The sequence below is a fragment of the Hyalella azteca genome, unplaced genomic scaffold (assembly GCF_000764305.2).
Source record: "Hyalella azteca isolate HAZT.00-mixed unplaced genomic scaffold, Hazt_2.0.2 contig3643, whole genome shotgun sequence".
NCBI lineage: Eukaryota > Metazoa > Arthropoda > Malacostraca > Amphipoda > Hyalellidae > Hyalella > Hyalella azteca.
Genome location: NW_025933885.1, coordinates 274,790 through 296,361, shown reverse-complemented (window position 1 = coordinate 296,361; position 21,572 = coordinate 274,790). Strand labels below are relative to the sequence as shown.

Below are 21,572 nucleotides of genomic sequence, written 5' to 3'. Positions count from 1 at the left end.
GCCCTGCACACGGGGCATGGCTCCCTGCACACGGGGCATGGCTGCCCTGCACACGGGGCATGGCTGCCCTGCACACGGGGCATGGCTGCCCTGCACACGGAGCATGGCTGCCCTGCACACGGGGCATGGCTGCCCTGCACACGGAGCATGGCTGCCCTGCACACGGGGCACGGCTGCCCTGCATACGGTCTCGGTCTCTTTGCTCAATCACAATCCTGCGTGATCGATGGGGGAAGGATTTGATCCATGCAGGATATAAGCGCCGGATTTCTCTTCGATTCCTGGAGAGCATGATTCGTATCCTTATAATCCAGCTCATTTAAGTTCTGCGTTGAGAGGTCGTCGAGACTTAGCCTTCGTCAAAATTAGGAAATCTCCAATTAATTATCAACGGCCGGCTGTCGGCCATCGATAATACGACCATGATTTTAGAATTGAACGAACGAAACGATAATCTCTTCCGGTTGGGAATTCCAGACTCGTATCGCACCGAACGCCTCGAACTCCCATTAGAAAGCTCGGTTTATTGAACGCTCCTCGAGAAAAATCTCGCCGGGAAATGCTGATATTTTTACTTAATTCCATGGTCGGTAAATGTCATAGACTTCTTGAATTGAAATTGTTGAACAGGTTAACAGTGACCATGAACAACGAATCTTTCCTTATTTTGGTGGGTCATAAAAATGGACATTTGGCTGAAATTATTGCGCCATCACAAAATATTACAATTGTTATTATTATTATTACCGCCGTAAATTATTATTGTCGCGCAATTAAAAATTATTTGCTGGAAATTTATGGACTAAAGCGCTCGTTGACTCGAAGCTCGCCCAAAAATAAGACAATTTCCGAGATTGATACTTTTTAGTCAAACAGTCAAGTCGCAAATTTTATTTTAAATCTTGTGCGCACAAGAATCTAAATTCAATTTACTTCCTTCGATTTCTCCTAAAAATAATCTACTACAACTCGGTTCCGATTTTTTTTAACAAATTTTTTAACTTATTAAAGAGAGTTTATTATTATTATTTAGTCAAACTTTATTATGATTACACTATTTACTGAGATTTGCATTTTGTATCACTTTTTAAATATCTGAGTATTCCTATTAGGGATTGCTATTTATTATCAAAATATAATCTACATCGATTAGACTGCAGATGCTCCCCTCCAAAATTTCCTTCGTGTACCAGCTGCTAACGAAAATCATTTAATTTTTTAATGGTCGAATTAATCAAAATTTTTAATCAAAGTAAATGGCCAGAAATACAGACATAAATTCATTGATAGCGGAAGAAAATATAATGAGAATATTTTTGAATTTTTTGTGTTGTATTAGCTTCTAAATTCTTGAGTAGCGAGCATTAATGCGCTTCTTGAGTACTTCAATATAAATAATTTTCCAACCGAAATAAAATTTATTAATTCTTGTACGAATAAGTAAGTCATGTCAGTACATCCCTTTAACTTATCAACTCGAAAAAGTCTCGTTAAAAAGGCATCAGCCAGTTTTCATTGAAAGCTTTCTCTATAGCCAGGACCAGTGAACATTTTCGTGGTGAATATAATGTTCAAATCTGCATACACTTTGCAGACTTCCGCGTGAACTACTACAGCGACTCGTGCAAACAAGAAGCGTTAGAGAGGAGAGCGTTGGAGGCCGCAGCGTCCGCTGAAGCGTTGGCAACCACCACCGCCTCCACGGCATCTGAACTTTTTTCTAACGCCTCAACGCTGCTTTCTAACGCCACCACCTCCCTCTCCAGCACAGTCTTCGCTAGTCTAACGCCCATTGTGGTGAATGACGCCGTTGGTAACGGCAACTACAGCTACTATAACGTCTTCGGTGGAAACGAAAGGTGAGCGAAGGCGGGAAACTATATGTACAGTCTATTTAAGCCATTATAATTGTGAGTGTGTGCATGCGTGCGTTGCCGCTAAGATATAAAGGGAAGATAAAATAGGTAGCACTGAGTGGCCAAAAAGAGGAAGGAGAAATGGAAGAGACGGGTAGTTATGAAACAGGCGCTATGATTAGGTTTCAGGTATATGCTTAAATTTTAAGGTGTCTTCCCGGTTGTATTGAATAATAAGATGATGTTTTCCTTTATTTACTGGAACTTAACCTACCTAAACGTCAAGACTCAAGTGGCAATAACTTAAGTAATGCCATTTATTGAATGAGATGATGTTTTTGTTTTGGTAACGCGAACGTAACCTTCCTGAACGAAACAACACAAGTGGTGGTGGCGACCGTCGTGGATCAGATAGAACCCAAAACACATAATATCATATTAAATAACTTAATAATCACTTACTATTAAACTTAATAATCACTTATTAACTTATTAATAATCACAATAAATTAAGCCATTTATTGGATGAGATGATATTTTTGTTTTAGTTACGCGAACGTAAGCTTCCTGAACGACACGACACAACTGGTGGTAGCGACCGTGGCGGCGCAGTGCAAGCGTGAGAACTCCGTCCTGTATCTGCTGCTCATGTTCGGCACGCTCTGGCTCTCTCTCATGCTCTACAACTTCAACAAGACGTCAGTTCAACTCATCCTCTATCTTAACTTGTACCTAGAGTAGGCCTATATTATCCTATATACGATTTAAGGTGAATATATTATTATATATATTCGATTTAAGGTGAATATATTATTATATATATTCGATTTAAGGTGATTATATTACATATATATTCGATTTAAGGCGAATATATTATTAAATATTCATCTTATTTTGATTTGATTTAAAAGAATAACTATCATATTGAATATTTCTTTGGAGTTTCGTTTCTCTTGCTATCTAATAATAATAACATGCTGTCACTTTATTAGGCAACTCATAACATTTGATCTGTTTGCTACTCATAAGAGTACTTCAGACTCTGAATACTGGAAAAAATCTGGAAATATGTCATCATGAAAGTTTGCTAAACCACGGAGGAATTTTTCTATGAGGTCTTGATGGTAAAATAATAGTCATTAGCTACTCGCGCTTGATTACACTGGCGTCTTTTCCTTGTCTCAAAGCATAACGTCGCTACTTTATTATCAACAGTCTACAATATTTGGAGTTCCTCATCGGTTTTCAATAAGGTTGAGTGCATGCTTATATGAAACTAAGAATATTTTGTTTGATGTTAAACGGTTTTCAATAAGTTTGAGTGAGTGCTTATATGAAACTAAGAATATTTTGTTTGATGTTAAACGGTTTTCAATAAAGTTGAGTGAATGCTTATTTGAAACTAAGAATATTTTGTTTGATGTTAAACAAAAGTTACTATGTTCAGGCCGTACCTGAATGCGAACAAGAGAGAACTACTGGCAGACTACGCCCTGCCCGTGGCAGTCATCGTGCTGTCCTTCATCGGCTCCTTCGTCTTCAGGGACATCAAGCGTGAGTGCCGCGCAGTGCCTTCAACACGATATGGTGGCTTCAACATGACATTGTGCCTTCAATACAATATTGTGCCTTCAATACAATATTGTGCCTTCAACACGACATTGTGCCTTCAACTTAATGTTGTGTCTTCAATATAATATTATGCCTTCAATATGACATTGTGCCTTCAACACGACATTGTGCCTTCAACACGACATTATGCCCTCAACAGCTCTAAAAAAGCTCGTATTACTAGAAAGATTTATTAATGCCTTACCAGCCTCCACCATTCCAGGCAGGCATGTAAATCAGTTGTTTAGAAATTTTTTTTATTGTAGAGTAGATGTGATTTTTTACATTCCTTATTTTGGCTTGCTTGTATCCAACTGGGTCAATATTTTTTCACTAATTTTTCAGAATGCTTATCATGAGAAATTACTTGTGTAAGCACCATCTTTTATATATATGCCGTTTTTATAGTTTTTTTTAACAAAACCTCTCTTCCTTAAAAAGTTTTCTGCGCTAAAATTGTGTATTTGTGCACAACGGGCACAAATACACATTGTGCACAACATGCGCAATTTTTATACCTAATCTAAATGCCTTGTTTGAAAAATAATTTCATTCAATTTTAGAGCGCATGAAAATTACTTGCTATTATTTTATCATTTTATTATACCCCGTACTATTATTTACCATAGTAACTGAGTGTTGTTTTACTCGCCTACTCGTCAAGATGGCGCGATTTCAATGTGAAATAATGTTGTTTATTTGGTTTTGGTTTTCTTTCTTTTTCAGTTGAGAGCAAGAGTACGTGTGTAGAATTGTCGCAGCGACCTGCTTGGTAAATTATCTATCAGATGACCTGCGACTAATCTAACAGATGGCCTGCGACTAATCTAACAGATGGCCTGCGACTGATCTAACAGATGACCTGCGACTGATCTAACAGATGACCTGCGACTGATCTAATAGATGACCTGCGACTGATCTATCAGATGACCTGCGACTGATCTAACAGATGGCGTACGACTGATCTATCTTCTGCCGTGTTTAAATCACCGCTTAATAAGCGTTCCGCGGCTGATGGAATCTTGCATGCCGAAAGTGGTATGCCGCTACAATCTCCTCAAACATAGAGGAGAAGCTTTACAGATTGATATGTTCATTTTTATGGTATTTATTTAATGTGAAGCCAGATCAACATTTCTTAGTTAAATTCTAGACTTATCTATTACTCAAATTTTGTCGCATTTTATTATAAAATGGCATCGGATAAATTCTTTATTGTAACATTCATAGGAACAACTTATTTAGTGATAAAATCTAGTCGAACTTTTTCAACTTAGCTTTCGTTAAGCGTAAAAGTATTAAAGTTAAATTCAATTATTTTATCGAATAGTAGTATTCAATAAATGTTGAAGATTAATTTTCCACAACAATGTCATTTTGTTTGTCATTCGCAATTTGATTAATTTCTGAACATTTGAGAACATTTTAGTTCTGAATTTTTTTATATCTTTTCAACTGCTTGCAACTGCTTTATTTGCTTATTTGACTGTAAAATTTTACATATTCAAGTGACCCTATATTTGTTTGTTCAATTGCTCATTACTTGCACAGCTTTATTAACAATATATTTTTATTTTTTATTATTCAATATTTCACTTGGTTGTTTTGGTTGAAGATACTCCATCTATTTAGTCAAAGGCAATTTAATTTAAAAATAACTTTAACTGAGCTCTCATGCCTTTAATGGTGGTGTTTTTTGTGGTTCTATAATGAACTCTCGTGTACTACCAAACCAAGTTCTACACTCAGTTTTAACGATTTTCTCTGCGCCGATATTACATAATCAATTTCAAAGTTTCTCGGTGCTATCGTTGTAAGTCATTGAAGCCTAAAATATTTGAACGAGGCTTGCATACACGCAATACCCAGTCTAACTCGTCTAAAACTATTGTTTTTTTAATGCAGTGGAGCATTTTCGCTACGACGACTCGTACGGAGTGTTCGCACCACCGAAACTCTACCTGCTGAGCTTCACTGCGATCCTGGCGACGTTTGGTCTCGGCTTCTGCTTGTCGATGCTCTTCTTCATGGACCAGAACATCGGCTCTGCCATGGTCAACAACCCCTGCAATAAGTGAGCTTAATTATTATACAATTATATTTATATATATATAATTTTATATGTAACCCAACTGTTTAATCGTACGACACGATTTTCAAGCGCAAAATCTCAACTAACTTAAGATTTGATCTTAGTGGCGAGATTGCTTCTTTCTATCAATCGCGCAACTTGGGCTAAAGAAAATGAGGTATGAGCGATGTATACGCTGGTTTAATTGTGTTTGGTTCAAGAAATATGCTACTTCAGCCGATGAGCCAGTGGGTATTTTCAACCTTGCCCCTTGACCAAAATCAACAAATTTCAATACAAGAAAATCAGGTGGTCTTTGCTTCTGGTAATACTCCTGCCATAATTAAATCTAAGTACGCCCATCAAGCGAATAAATTGATGGGTCCTAATAAACAATTACATTAAACATTCCAAGTTGAGCGGTCTTTAAGCTACTAAAACCATCATCTCATTTACCATTAATACTTCCCCCATCAAAAAGTGCCTGTTGGACAGGACCAAAGTTACCCAAACCATTATCTCATTTACCTCTACCTTCCACGTTAAAAATTCCCTGTTAGACAGTCCCAGTTACCACAACAAAGATTCCAGTTACCTGGAATTACTTCACACGCTATCCCTCGATCTGTACCACCACTAATGCTGGCAACTGCCTCACCTCCTCCAGGCTGAAGAAGGGTCCGGCATACCACCTGGACATGCTCGTCGTGGGCATAATGAACGGCTTCCTGAGCCTCTTCGGCCTGCCATGGATGCACGCGTGTCTTCCGCACTCCCCGCTACACGTCAGGTCCTTGGCAGACGTGGAGGAGAGGGTCGACCAGGGACACGTCTACGAGATGTGAGTAGCAGCTGGAACACGTCTACGAGATGTGAGTAGCGGCGGGAACACGTCTACGAGATGTGAGTAGCAGCGGGAACACGTCTACGAGATGTGATAGATGTGAGTAGCAGCGGGGACACGTCTACGAGATGTGAGTAGCAGCGGGAACACGTCTACGAGATGTGAGTAGCAGCGGGAACACGTCTGCGAGATCTTGCATCATCGGCAGGAGAGTGGAACTTAGCACCAGGATTTCCATTATATCACTATTCGTAATTGCATCACTCCGAAAAGACCACATTTTAGACAAATGATTAATCAATTTCTTTTGTTCAAGTATTAACTTAAATATGACATCATTAACGCTACAATGTCATTTGATATACAATGCCACGCTGTAATGTCTCTGTTAACTATGTCTATACTCCTTATTTTAATTTTCAATTCTCTGCATGCCTACCACGCCATTAGATTTCTGCACTTCGATTTTTCTCCAATCGATGTCATTTCACGTAGTAATTAAGTGCCTCTGCTCCGGCCGCCAACTGACAGCATGTTCAATTATCTTGTCTTTACCGTTGCCAGCATCGTGAAGGTGCGCGAGACCAGAGTGACGGGCTTGCTATCGAATATCTTGATCGGACTGTCGATGTTCATGTTGCCCTACCCGCTCGCCTACATCCCGACGGCTGTGCTGGACGGCCTCTTCCTTTATATGGCGGTCACGGCCCTCAACGGCAACCAGATGTTTGAGAGGATAACCCTGCTCTTCATGGAACAGGTTTTCTGATTATCAATCATATCGAATTCATGTCAATTATTGTGATGAAGTCATCATTAAAATCTATTCATTCTATGCCTGATGTTTCATACTGTACATAGAATCATCGATTTGATATTAGTATGTTGTTTATATTGTTCTATCATACATACTCTTTTATCTCATATACAGACTATCATGGAATCAATTCGTCATCGGGAAGTCCCCATTCATACCCACAAACTAATGTCTCAACAAGTGGTAGCCGAACTTGCCTCATTTCTTAAACATAATTACGAAAATCTTTTATTGGCGTCCAGCTCTATATTGTACGAAACACATCACCCTCTCAAAACTGAATTCCTCACAAGCTTATGGATATCTTATAGTGTGAAGTACGATGTTTCCAAACAAATGCATCAGTCTTATTGCCAACAAAAAGTAGCAACATTGCATGCGAAGTTCGGGCTGCACCGCCACCCCACCTTTAAATCTGTCACACGATCAGCAATTAGTGTTCACAGAATGCATACCCTCCATCCGCTGCATCAGTCATACAACCAGCACATGATGTTAACATTACTCATGTTTTCAGCAGACATTTCACGCTACCACAACATGTATCTCGTTCCATATATATAGTGTTAACATTACGAGTCACCAACCCACTTGGTGATATGACATTCGTCATATCACCTACCCACTTCATGACAAATTGCACGTGTTTACCGGAAGGCATACCCACCTGCCCCACTTCATGACTGATTCTCCCCACAAATGAAGTTGACAATAAATGTGTATTTAGGCGGCATACCCGCCTGACCACTTCATGAGTGATTCTCCTCACAAACTTTGTTGATATTACATTTGTTTGCAGGTAGCATACCTCCCTAATCACTTCATGTGTAATTTTTCCTACAAATTGAGTTGACATTATATGTTTTTGCAGGCGGCATACCCCCCAAACCACTACATCAGAAGAGTGCCGCAGCGCAACATCCACAAGTTCACAGGCCTGCAAGTCATACAGCTGCTCGTGATGTGCTCATTCGGGTTTGCCCCATACGCCTACATGAAGATGATGTTCCCCGTGCTTCTGCTGCTTCTACTGCCTGTCAGGTGACTTGAATATTCAAATGCGATTAAAATTTATCTTTATCACGGCAATCAATAATTTATCTTGTTGTGAACCTGCTCTGTTCAAAGTTTGGTCTTAAATGAAAAAATCCCGTTGTGTGTATTTGATCTTGGTTAGGTGAAACGTAGTTCTCCATTTTGGTTTTCGCGGTGGTGGTTTCTAAAGTTTATACTCTGTTACTAGCATCTCGATACCAACACAAGGCTGTGTTAGTACAATGAAAGATATTTTAAGATAGTTTTTCTCTCAATTGCGCAGCTGTTATTTTGCGTGAGAGATTGACAGTTACTACGTTCGATCGAAAACGGTTTTGAAACGTAGAATTGTCGACTCAAACGATAGTTAATCACCATCAGCCCTGCTCTCCTGTTCTGACTCCAATACGATTCAATCACAAAGATGGTTCAGCATAACTCTGTACGAATATTAGATAACTGTGCGATCAGTTAGATTCTCAATTAAAGATTACTACGAAGTTCAATATACGTATTTCTGTAATTTTTTTTTAATGTTACATATCCAAAGTAGAGAAACTTCAACCGCTTATTGTATTCGATCTATATTTCGTGGGGGTCATGTTACTGATAATATGGTCGAGAAGACTGTTGAAGGTTATTAGAAAACGTGTAGCGAAAGTACTTCACCAATCACCAGTAATGCCAGCTGTAAGAATGCTACTCGTTACGCCCGGTAGGGGCTAACTATCGAACCACGCGCAGCTCGATTCCAGCCGTATTTTATAGCTCTGGATACATAGTAAATAAAATATTCGTTGCAAATCGCCCCAATGAAATGTTTAGCAGCAGATTTCAGGCAAATATCTCATTTGAGAAATATTTTGACTGATAAACCTATGAAATTTGTTGCTGAGTTGGTATAGAAGGGCGTTTTCAGCGCATGAATTTCTTACGATTCGAGACTATTGGAGTTAATTTGGAATATTATCTTCATTAGTTGTAAAAATAATTACGGAGTTCGTTTTGTCATAAAAAATTTTCATGACACGAATACATTATATGTTCTAAACACGTCTCTTGGTTGTCCGCAATGAATATTATGTTTAAATAATAAAAATAATCAAGTCCTAATCCGTTATTGTCTTTCAGACACAAGATTGTGCCGCGCTTCATTGAAGCCAAATACCTAGCTGCTCTAGACGGCCAACACCAATAAGAAGAGAGATCTGTTATGACGTCATCGTGTCTCAACCAATCATGCGTCACCATACTTCGCGTAGTCACTGGAATGAAACTATTCTTAGATGTACGGTGGTTTCTTGTGATTGAAAATCAATAAATAGTCTATGATGCTTGAATAAATTAGTGCCAACAATTCAATAATTACAATATTGACTCACATTTCTGAAGCAATAATGGAAGGGTATATGATGCGTTGGCTGCCTCTAAGGCCCTCACGGGAAAAGCTTACAGCGGACTAGACTAGCCAGCGCAGCAAGATGGCGAGCAACCTCATGTTCATGCTTTGGAAGATAAGTCTTCATTAATCATTCATCCAATCTGTCCACTAAAAAATGCAATAAATTTATAGAGTTCACTTCAATTAGGACCACAATTTTCTAAAATTAAAACGATTTTCAGTGAAATTAGGGCAACACTCCTTTTAGTCAACTTCATGATAAAAATCGAGATGTAGGAATCGATGTTTCATCAGCGCACAATTTCCTCTGATGCATTTCCAGACGTACGATAGCCTGCTACGTCTCAGTGAGTGTTCGTTTAAAAGTGAAATGATTACGAAATGATTACGTGGTACTTACCTTGTTGAAATAGCTATCGCTGCACCCTAGATGGAAACATGTGATGGGGTCAGAAGAGCAAAGAATTTGCCCTATATGTACATATAGGCTGTACTTTATGCAGATCTTATGGGTAGATACAGAGGCTATTTAGGCTAGGGTAGCGAGCTTCATAGGCTATTTAACAGCATTGCATCGCTATGTAGCAATTGATTCATCTTCATGAATGGCTATTGCGTCAAGCTTGATTACTTCTTTGTCAAGATTTTACTTTCATGGCCTTTCTACTATCGAAGCGCTCTCGTAACGTTATTTCTTTTTTTGCATCAAATAAATCAGCGCGTATTACATGATGATATACAAGTCAACGTTTGTTAACCAGGTTTGCTTTTTGCTCGACGTTCCATCTTCCCGGCCAAAATTAGCTCAATATTGCTGAAGCTATTAAAGTATCAGAGTAGAAATGTGAACATGAGCTCCTATTACTGCATCCTTTCTTACTAACTAACTCGTTGGTAAAAAAAATTAACTATAACAAATATTTTTTTATAAGATAGTAACGAAATTTCTACTTTTCTTTATTTCGTTTCCACTCGTTTAGTTAACGTCACAATTCTTGGCCTAATAATCATAGTGAAGCCAGTTGTAGGCCACATTTTTCGAGTCACATTGAATTCTGTTAAATTTCCAACCCAGATTAACCTGCAGTCGTTAGTATCGAAATGAAAGAAAAATATCCCAACTGGGGCTTAATTCGGATTCCATTTGCGGCTCAGAACTCGCTTGTTGTTTGATCATCGCTATCTAGTCTCGTCATTGTATTTTCTCTTATCAATGTATAGTAAATTTGAACCCCTTTCGTGGTATTCGATGTTCATTCTGGCTTCTGAAGAGCATTCAAAGCTCTGAATGTTCTGGCTCACTTTCAAAATATATGAACAGGATTCATTTAACATAATTCTGAAGTCTTAATCGTTTTTCTAACTTCTTCATTTGATGTAGTCAACATAATTCATTCTGCTATTGAGAATATGCACTTTAGATTTCGTTATAATCCTTTCTGAGCACACAAGTCTTGAACTCCCCTGCTTCATATTTTTAGGAGTCTTGTTTTTTTTTCATTTGATGCTTTGGTAGAACCTTGCTATAATGCAGCAGCATTTGCTCATTAATTAAACGACGGTTAATTAAATTCATTACTGCGATTCGAATTTTGATCACTAGCTGGCGAATGTAAAGCTGATAATTTCAAGCTTCCGTAGTCTAGTTTACGTGCCAAGTTATCTATAGACGCAAGCTGTCCGCTCAGGAGCTGAAGATTTTACGTAACTTGGTCATTTTCAGTGGCAGCTCAATAGCATAAAAATACGATATTGCCTTTGCGTAAAATCCAAATAAATTTGCTTTGCGAGAATTCGAAATGAAAAAAATTACTTTGTTCGTTAAGGGCTTTCTGATGAATGCTACTGAATTGGTTACGCTACTAAAAACGTCTTATTATTTTAGGTTTATGACCGAATTATGTTGAAAAAATTAATTAAGTTACTTGCAGATCCTATATGGGCAGATGTTCTGTTCACCTCACCTGGACTCTCAGTGAAGACGGTGTTTGCTAAATGTGTCCCCGCTTTCCAGTCAATAATATTTTTAATAATATTTTAATTGTTATTGAAGTTGTTAGAGATTGCTTTTGACTTCTCAGGTGTTCTGAAGACTTATTTTAATTTCAAACAAGTCTCTTCAACTTATGGTATTTTCGACGCTTATGAGAAAATCATCATCAAATGTATTCAATCTCCTTCCATATTAGCACAAGTACCCGAAGGGCATCACAATAGCCGAAATTAAATACATTGCTTACATCCTTCTTCAGTTCGTTACTTTCGGAGTAATTATTTCAACGGCATCTTTCTTTTGTTAACTATTTAACGAGTTCTTAAATTTGATGTAGAACAATATCGAACAACGTTGAATATGCTTTGCATACACCTGTTGTTGAATCTTTAAGGTTAAAAATGAACGCTGTTCGTGATGTTTATGAAAGAATGTACATAATCTATATATACGTAAGTATATACATTGTTTCGTAAACTGTTACTGCTGTGAGGAAGTATTGTAATTTGCCATACCGTGTACGGCCTCTTTCTCCCTTTTGTACTTGGTCGGGCCCCTTTGTTAACGCAACTCCAACCATTGTATAAATAGCAAATAATGAAGTTTAACACCCAACTAACCCATTACAGTTATTACTATTTAATAGTCTATATATTGTTGACTCGAGATAGTCTATGTACTTATATAGGGTATCGTCTTATAGTTGTGAACTGTTCTTGATATGAATAGTTTGTATGCCCTGTTTCTTCTCCGGTAAGCATTTGATGTCCATATTGGTACATTATTTCTCTTTTTTTGCCGTGCATATTTGCATTAACTCATTTTAATGCTTGAACAAACTGCAAGTTGTTGAGATTTTCTGTAGAGTCCGGCAATGTCGAAGTGTTTTCGTAGGACGTTCGCAACTGCTTTTATATTGTCACTTAATTGTACGGCAAATGCATCATGAGGAACGAAGTTCTGTCATGTGGTTTTATGCTATTAATTTTAGTGTGGGTGACAGTAAACTCTTTCATGAATTCACATTTAAGGTATGCAGCGTTTGATAGCAGTCGCATTTATGAAGTACAGTTCGATTGAAATTATATTATGTGCTCTCGTCGACCGCCGCTATGAACAACACAAAACTGTAGGACATTTAATTATCTGGCACAATATTTTCCATCACAATTACACTCTCAGTTTGAAATCTCGGCTGAAGGTGTATGATATATGGTTTACTGTCAGAGTATAACAAACGATTTCGAGCGTTTTTCTGGATTGTTTTTGTGTCCAATATTCTTTGGAAAACTTAATCATTTAGAAATTGGTTCCTAAAGAGTTAGTTGAAAATTTAATCACGAATAAATTTTTCGGTATAAATTTATCCGCCTCATTTAGACTGAGAATATTAGAAGCACATTTTAATATTCTTCTCGAGCACTTCATTAGTGAGGAGCTTACTTGCTTATTTCAAAAACTCATCACCTGCTTCACCAAATTTATTACACATTTCTATCGACAGCTTTATTTGTTAACGAACTTCCACTCTTCAATCACCTAAATGAAGTAATTTCGGTATAACACTGTCAACATCGCCTAAACTTGTTAGAATAATGATTATCTTTTTAGCATATAGAGTTCTGGCATCATAATTTAAAAAAAAAAGTTAAAATTATAATTTCCACAAAACCAACCAATTGCAAGTAAAATCGGGTGAAAACACAGGTTTAAACAAACATCAATCATCGTTGAGACGTTTCATATACTTCTTTTTTGAGCTAAATTCCTCTTTGGGCATAATGAATTTCCTACGTCAATGATTTGAATTTCTCCTACGAATCCGATCTTCTCGGTGCGAATAATGAAATATTAGTGCGATTAATTGAAATTAGATTGTGTTTGTCCTTGCAATCGCAAAATAACTGCCGATAGGTTCGCTAATAATACTGTATATGACCGAGGGATTCTGCTTGTTGCTCACTCGTTTTGCTGCACGCTGCATTGTAGGGTAATGTCTTAGTTCACTTCTGTACAGAAATCTTTTTTTTTTAATTTGAAAAAACTCGACTAGTCTCTGGATAAGATGATCCAGTTCCTAGCATGCAGAGTTTTTCATAGAAAGAGTTTACTTTTTAATTCCTAGTATTTATCCAATTAAGAGGTTACTTTTTAATTCCTAGTATTTATTCAATTAAGAGATCACTCTTCAATTTCTTATAATTATCGAATTAAGAGGTAACTCTTTAATTCTTTATATTTATCCAATTAAGAACTTACTCTTTCATTTAATATGCGTTTTTTGTTTCCACGTTCCGTGAATTCTGATTTCTTTCTTCGCATGAATTCATCAATTAAATTGTTACTGATCTTTTTCGGCTGCGACGTGAATGATGGTATGAATATGTTTATGAAGTATACTTTTATTATCTTTATACACAGACAAAAAATAATTTAGTACAACAGGAATATTTTTTGTAGATTTTATTTCTTCTAACTATCATGTCATTAATTTTATTAATAGGGGGATGAGATTGATATCTTTTATAATACACATAATCCGATCGATCAAAAATAATATTGCGCTTCCGACAAAAATGTTTTTTTTTTTTTTGAGAAAATGAAGTATTCGGTGTTTTCACTGCTCATTTAGATTTGCCATAAATTTTAATTTGTAGGCATAATATATATAATAGTGCTTCTCTACAGCGAGCGTATATACATTCTTATTTGTTGATATGGGCGTCATAGAATTATTTTTGAGTCGTCTTATAGCGTGAATATATTATAATTATTAACTTCGTGCTGTAGCTTGCGAGGATTATTTTCAATCGTGGCAATCAAGTGCAGTTGTTCGTGGTTCGATGGAATAGTTTTTTGTTGTAGATGCAGGTATTTAGTTTCTATAGTTCATAGAATAGTTATTTCAAATTCCTACATGTTGACTTGATGGAAGTCTGCAATGATTTATAAATGAATCATCTTGATAGTCATTGGCGTCAACACCATCGTGCAAATTCATGAGCATTTTGAGTGTGTGAGTTCCGTTATTATGTTGCCGAAAGTTAAGTTTAAAGAAGTTCGTGTGAGTTAGTAAAATTGAGTGAAAACATAAGAGGCATGCAGCCGGCTGGACTGGCAGGCATCTTTCTTCGTTTATTTGTAAGAGAAATAGGAAATAAAAATCAATATATTGTATTTACGTCTTGTAAAAAATAATCTGTTTTAACTTATAAAAGTTCTTTATGGAAGGCACTTGCTTTAAATGAACTTGTTCTGGTATTTTGATGGCTTTAAGTTAATTGTGAAGCACCTGGATGACTCAGCAGATTTCGACTTTTGCATACAATGAAGACAAAAATCTTTCAATTGGCAGGAAGGTGTGCGGGTAAAATATATAGACGATGATTTGAGGCTCCAATATGGGCATTGATGCATATAAAATTTGAAATGGGTTGAAACTTTTAAAAGATTCTCGATTATTATTCGGTGTCAAAATTTTTAAATAATAATGTGCAACGTCTAGGTTTTCGATGCTGTGACGGAGGAATGCGGACTTCCATTAAAAATTGACAAAATTATGTAGATTATTATGGTCGCTGCAAATGCTTTATTCTTAATTCTAACTTTAGTAATAAAATGACCTAATTGTTGCGCTAAACAGAAATCTGTTATGAGCAAAAACTAATTCTATCGAAACTCACACGCTACCTAAGTAATGGTGATTTGTTGCGTTCCTCCTTGCACCCTCGTTTAAGAAGACGCATGTTGTATAAACCAAATTATTTGAAATTAATTCATTTCTAACAGGGATAACGGAAGATAGCTTATGAAAAGGAGAAAAATCTGGCATACCATCTAAAATAATGGAATGTCTTCTTGGAAACAAAATTTGCTCAATTCAATTCGCTGTTAAATACTTTCGTATCAATCTTACAGCAAATTGTATTAACACAAAAATAACCGATGAAAAATACCTGAATTCATTGTTACCTTACGTATCAGGTTATGATCAAAACTGTTATTGTTCTTACTATCACAGCTATTGTTCATGTACAAAATGTGAAGTAAACCGTTTTACACATGTTCCTTGTGTTTAATTTGGTCAACCTAACAGGGGAAGACATTTATTAACTAATTTTTCAAATGCTTTTGAATCAATCCGAGTAATATTTCGATTAACAAACAGAAGAAAGGTTTAAAAAGAGTTTTGGTTACAATATGTGAAGAGGTGATACAAGAAGCATAAATGATACGATAAATCACTTTGATTCACTACCTACCACTCTATAAGAAGCGAACAACTCAATGAAGACTGTATTGCAACGGAGAATTATGAGTTGCCAGTTGTTGACCGAGTTGCTTAGGTGTAGCTCCTGGCAGTGGCACATCAACAAATTAGTCCGCGTAACTGCGTAAGCGCTTAGCGTGTGAGGGATGGCGGAGTTGCTGTCTCGTGACTTTTTGTGTTGGTACTTTTGAAAAAATGGCTACTTATTTCAGATTAAGCATGAAAAAGACTACTATTATGGCTGTACTCTCATTGACTGCATTTTCTTGTGAAAGTTGAAAAGCGTTGGATAAAAAAAACAGGACATTCATATATGATACCTACTACCTACGGTTAGGTTCACTTGCATTTGGTGTTTTACTACCACTGATAGTTTCAGAGCTGAAAAATTAGACGGTCATTTTGGTAAGCAGTCAAATTTTTTGGTTATTTATTAATCGTAGCATGTATGACAAAGTTCGCGAGTATACTTTAGTATATTGTAATAAGGTAATTTTGACAAATTTAAACTGGTTGAACAACTTGAAGTAGAGAGCAAAATATATTTGAAACCTTGAAAGTTTAGATCCTAACGGAAGCAAGCTTTTAGGTACCTGCCCTGAGTCCTGACTCCTGAGATCACATTTAAAAGAAGAACTGGACGAGTCACGAGTACATAGTAACAACTTGCTAAAATTGAGCTGTAAACTAACTCGACGCGTGGTGACTTGGGGTTTAAACGATGAAAATTCACCATTAGTCTAGGCTTGTACGGTATGTTGTAGGCTTGTAGCCTATATTGTAGAAGCCAAGTGTCCCTGAACCATTTCGATAGCTCCCCATTTAGTTTGATTAAGCTTTTTTTCTTATTCTGATCCTATGCCAATCATCAGCATTAATAACGCTAACCGTCATAAAACGATTATGAAATGAAAATTGTATCTAGTACCTAGGTATCATTTTCATACCGTAATCGAAGTGTGGGCAATCTAATAATTTCCTGCTAGGTACCTATTAGCCTATGTACCTACACAGTACATTGGTTGTCTGTTGGAGATTGTTCTGAGTTCCACACGAAGGCTGATGAATTGTTCCCTTAATTTCCATCGACGCCTAACTTGAGTTCTCAGCAAGTCTCGCTTTTTCGGATGTGTTCACTCAAAGACAAGGGGAATTCAACCTGCGAAGAGGTTCATTAATAGAGACTGTTATACTCTCTACCTAGCTCTCTAGTTCTAATGATATGAGTTTAAAAAATACTTCTTAAAGACAACACTTCTAAAGAATTCAGTGTCACTTTGTCTGCAATATTACAGATTTAGAATGAATTTCTAATTTTATTATCAAATATTAAAAAAAATTAATTTTTTAAATTTCATTTTTAAAATTAAAAAAATTAAAATCTTCAAAATTATTTATTCTATCCATTGAATCATGCATTGCCTCCAACTTTACGTAACTGTGCAAAATTTCAGATCGATTGGACAGGTAGGAGTGCGTTAAATAGCGATTATTAGATATGTAGCAGACAAAATTATGTGTTCAAATTTTTTTAATATAAAAAATACATTTTTTTATTTTAAAAATTGTGTATTCTGTCAATTGATTCATCTATTGTATCCAACTTCAGGTCGATTGAAGAGGTAGAAGTATGTTAAATATCGATTATAAGATTTGTTGCAGACAGACAACAAGAAGTGAAGTTAAGAGAAGTCCTGTAAAAAGAGGAAGAGACCTACTCACCGCGTACACATTAGTTTATTCTTATAATCATCGGATCGTATATGTTTAAATTGGAAATTCCTCCCTGGATCATCGCCATCGTCAATTAAACTTGGTTAACAATTTTGTTTCCTTTCTTCTCTGAGATCATAAACGGAAGACGAGACATCGCAAAAGAATCGAAAGTTTTTTACAGGCTCTTTCGATAAGTAGTTAACAAGCCAAACAATAATGACATAATCTGAGTCATGCATGCGCTACGACTCGGGCAGTGTCACGCACAGCCTCATGCTGAGCTTGATCTCTCGTGCAGCACGCATCATCAAATAACAGGCCATGATGATGGCGGTTCCCGGAGTGGCCGCATCATGACGGTAACCTGGATTCTCGGGATCATGACTCGACCTAGATTCTGTTTTTCTCTCCGAAATACGAGCCAGATATACATTCACGAATTCAGACCTGGCTTATTTTAATTAAACTAATCTTGATATTACCGGAGAAAAATATTGGCATTGAGGCTTATTGAGCATACAAACAAATTGATCGAAAAATTTACATCTGTTTTATGAATATAATTCTTCAGCAACGTTCTTTGTAGTTCATTTTTTGATTAAAATATCTGTATCAGGGAAATAGGTGAATGGAAATGAAAGCAGAAGTAATGGTGACTAAACTTTTTCTTTGGAAAAACTTGGAAACTATACTTCGAGCTCTCTACGTATGCCAGGTATATTCTTCTCCTTGCAATCAGTGTTGCTTTAGGTGCGAGCACGAACATTAACATTAGTGAGGCATGTAAGTGTTAAAGTATTGCTAGGTACGCCAATGAAACTGTGCTATATTATTTTGCGCTAATGCATTTGGGAACTTGTGCTGTATTAGCTTCGTTAGGAAAACTGTTACATCATTGCTTCATGTCTTTTACGAAGACGTAATTTCGTAATAGTACGAAATTAGTGTTACGCAAATACGTTCATTCTGTGCACTTGCATTCACGCAAGTGCGTTCGCCAGTGCGCTACATTAATGTGGTCAATTAACAAATTGATCTGCGCTATTAGTGTTGTCTAGAAAACTAACGAAAATGTGTTTCACTAATTTTGAGCAGGTGCATACGGTTAACTGCTCTATACATGTGTTATTAGTGTAAGTAATTGAACACGATAAGAGTTATGTGCGTGTAAAGTTTAATTCATCAAGGTGTCGTCATTGAACAAGACAGGTCTGCCGTGTCGCCGATTCTATGGTAATTACAACACTTCTCTTTAACTTCACTTCTTGTTTGTCTGTCTGTCTGCTACAAATCTTGTAATCGAAATTTAACACACTTCTACTTATCCTATCGATCTGAAATTTTGCACACTTGTATAATGTTGGAGACAATGTATGAATCAAATGTCAAAATAAATGATTTTAAAAATTAAAAAAAAAATTTAATATTAAAAAATTGAAAAAATAATTTTGTCAGCTACAAATCTTATAACTGATATTTGACACACTTTTACCTGTCTAAATGTCTAATTGATCTGAAATTTTGTACACTTGTGTGAAGTCAGAGGCAATGCATGAATCAATTAATAGAATAAATAATTTTGAAAAAAATTTATATATTAAAAAATTGAAAAATTAATTTTTATAATATTCAAAAATTAAATGAGAAATTCATGGTACATCTGTAAGGTTGGAGACACTGGATTCTTTGGAAGTGTTGTCTTTAAAAAGTAATTTTTAAACGTATGTTATTTTTATAGCTTGCTGGGGCTTACGACCGCCTCCAATCTTGCTGTTCTCAACCACCTCACCGATTTCGAACAGAATTCTCTCATCTAGCTGGAATCGAACCCTCAACTCAAAGTTTCAATTCTTTATCCACTATGTCGCTCGGACAATTTGAATAAAATGCACATTATGAAAGGACGGGTTTAGGTATTGTGGTCTGTCACTACTGACAGTGAACCGTGACACACCTGTACATAAAAAAACAACATCCTTTCCATGTTATTGGAGATTTTATCATGTGTCCGGTGGCTTTTGCCGTTGTCCTATGACACGTGGTTTCAGGTTCTGTGTTTTAGGCAATAGCCAAGAGCTTCACCAACGCACAGGTAGTAATATGGCCAAGCGACAGCATTAACCGGGTGCAATTTTAGTTATGAAATGGTGAACTGGAACATATAACATATTGAAATTAAATTTGGGTGAAAATGTTTAATGTAACTTTATTGCTGAAGCACAAGGAGCTAGCGTACATTGTGAGTCTTAATGCATCAAAATGGCCGAGCAATGCAGAACAACATGGTTAAACTGTTCCGTTTTCACCTGGAATTACAACTTACGGCAAATCTGAACAACAATTGAATTTCGTTACTTATTGATAATACTTTTTAACGAATAATTCAAGTTTACGATACGCTTTCAGCTTTTTTTAGATACTCAATGCTGACTCATCAATACATTTCTACCACTGTTTCAGTCTCGAACAAAGCTGCATGGATGTTCTGACGCGAGCTAGTTGATAGTAATTCTCGCCTTGACTACCATTAACTTCGGTTTTTCAGAATACGCATGAAATGAATGATATTCCTGGGGCCAAAATAATTGGAATTGTGTTCATTATATTAAAAATGTCATAAGAATACCAAACAGTTTTGATCCTTTATAGTTTCTAATGAGTTTATGCTGGAGTGTTCAAACAAAACAACGTATATGTTCTGTTTGAATGTATATGTTCTGCTTGGACGTATGTGTTCTGTTTGAACGTATATGTTCTGTTTGACACTGGTATGGAACTGAACGTATATATACCAGTGTCAAATCACCGAGAAACAGAGCCGTGTTTCTTTGCACAATATCCTCGGAGTGACATCCTACCCTATTTCCCACCCATTATGAGAGAAATATGTAATATTGTGCCAGCTATTATTATTTAACTTGAACCCTTCATCCGTCCGCAATTCGGTGTTGCATGACCGGTCTCCGTGTCAGCCTCCCGGATCAGTAATTTCAGAAATCAGGATCGTAGCTTCGTCAGTTGCCCCTCAACTGTCGTTTGGTGTGGTGTAAGTCGCTCCGCGGATGTGTCTCGAACTCTGTCGCTGGGGGTCGTCTCCGGCCACCCGATTTTCAGTGTATAATTATCTGGTTTAGCCAACTATGTATACTTATCTTGACTTCTTTTAGAATAAAGACCATCCTTTTCATTCGTTTTCTGATTTTAAAATAGTTTGCATTAATACAGGACTTCTATTTGGCGAGATCAATAAATTGGTCACCTGCTGTTCCGAGTCTGACATCGCTGTACGATAATCCCGACTACTAGTACCGTATCAAAACGGCGTAAAAATTTGAACTCGATTCGTTTTTTGTTCTGAATACACTTTGGTTTTCAGCCCGTATGACAAACTTTAAACTAAGATCCGGCTTTGTATATATATCTTTAGATTAAGAATCTTCCGTTTGTACACATTTATTGTGTAGTGTTTCATCTTCAGACTTCTACAAAAATTTTTCCATTGTACCGTACGGTGTATCTCGTATTTTGTAAACGTGGTTCAATCCATCTTCATTTTTCGAGTAAATGTGGATCTAACTTCTCTCCATTTAAAAGGCAATAACTATTCATCTTCTCAGTTCTCGCGTAGACATCTGAAAGTTTTAATTTCAAATGCGTATTAAAATAAAAAATATTCTCTTCTGTTTAATGAGACTGTTGAAGCGACATAAATGTCGATTTTTGCTATTTAATTCAGGTATGCGTTCATTAGTATGATTTATAAACGTTATTTTCCTACGTAAATCTCCGTTAAATTGTACCTTTAGAGCCAAACTTGATCCTCAAATCACAATTTGTGACTCGATACGATAATTCCCTTGCCACATGTGTGAACTCGAATCTTAAATTCTTGATCAATGTTAGTCATTCTATTATTATATATAATATTAAAGTCTATTAAAAAACCAATTCTCCATC

At 36.6% G+C, this 21,572-nt stretch overlaps 1 protein-coding gene across 1 annotated transcript in view; it reads left to right on the top strand.

The window, feature by feature from the left end:
• Positions 1-15,696, top strand: part of LOC108669578 (solute carrier family 4 member 11) — a 40,025-nt gene extending 24,329 nt beyond the window's left edge. Inside the window, exons 6-14 of the mRNA XM_018156957.2 lie at positions 1,595-1,859; positions 2,405-2,554; positions 3,304-3,410; positions 4,194-4,205; positions 5,373-5,541; positions 6,206-6,379; positions 6,947-7,142; positions 8,071-8,240; positions 9,366-15,696. Coding sequence (XP_018012446.1) covers positions 1,595-1,859; positions 2,405-2,554; positions 3,304-3,410; positions 4,194-4,205; positions 5,373-5,541; positions 6,206-6,379; positions 6,947-7,142; positions 8,071-8,240; positions 9,366-9,432 — 1,310 coding nt within the window. The 3' untranslated portion in view covers positions 9,433-15,696. The remainder of the gene's footprint in view (positions 1-1,594; positions 1,860-2,404; positions 2,555-3,303; positions 3,411-4,193; positions 4,206-5,372; positions 5,542-6,205; positions 6,380-6,946; positions 7,143-8,070; positions 8,241-9,365) is intronic.
• Positions 15,697-21,572: the final 5,876 nt, after the last annotated feature.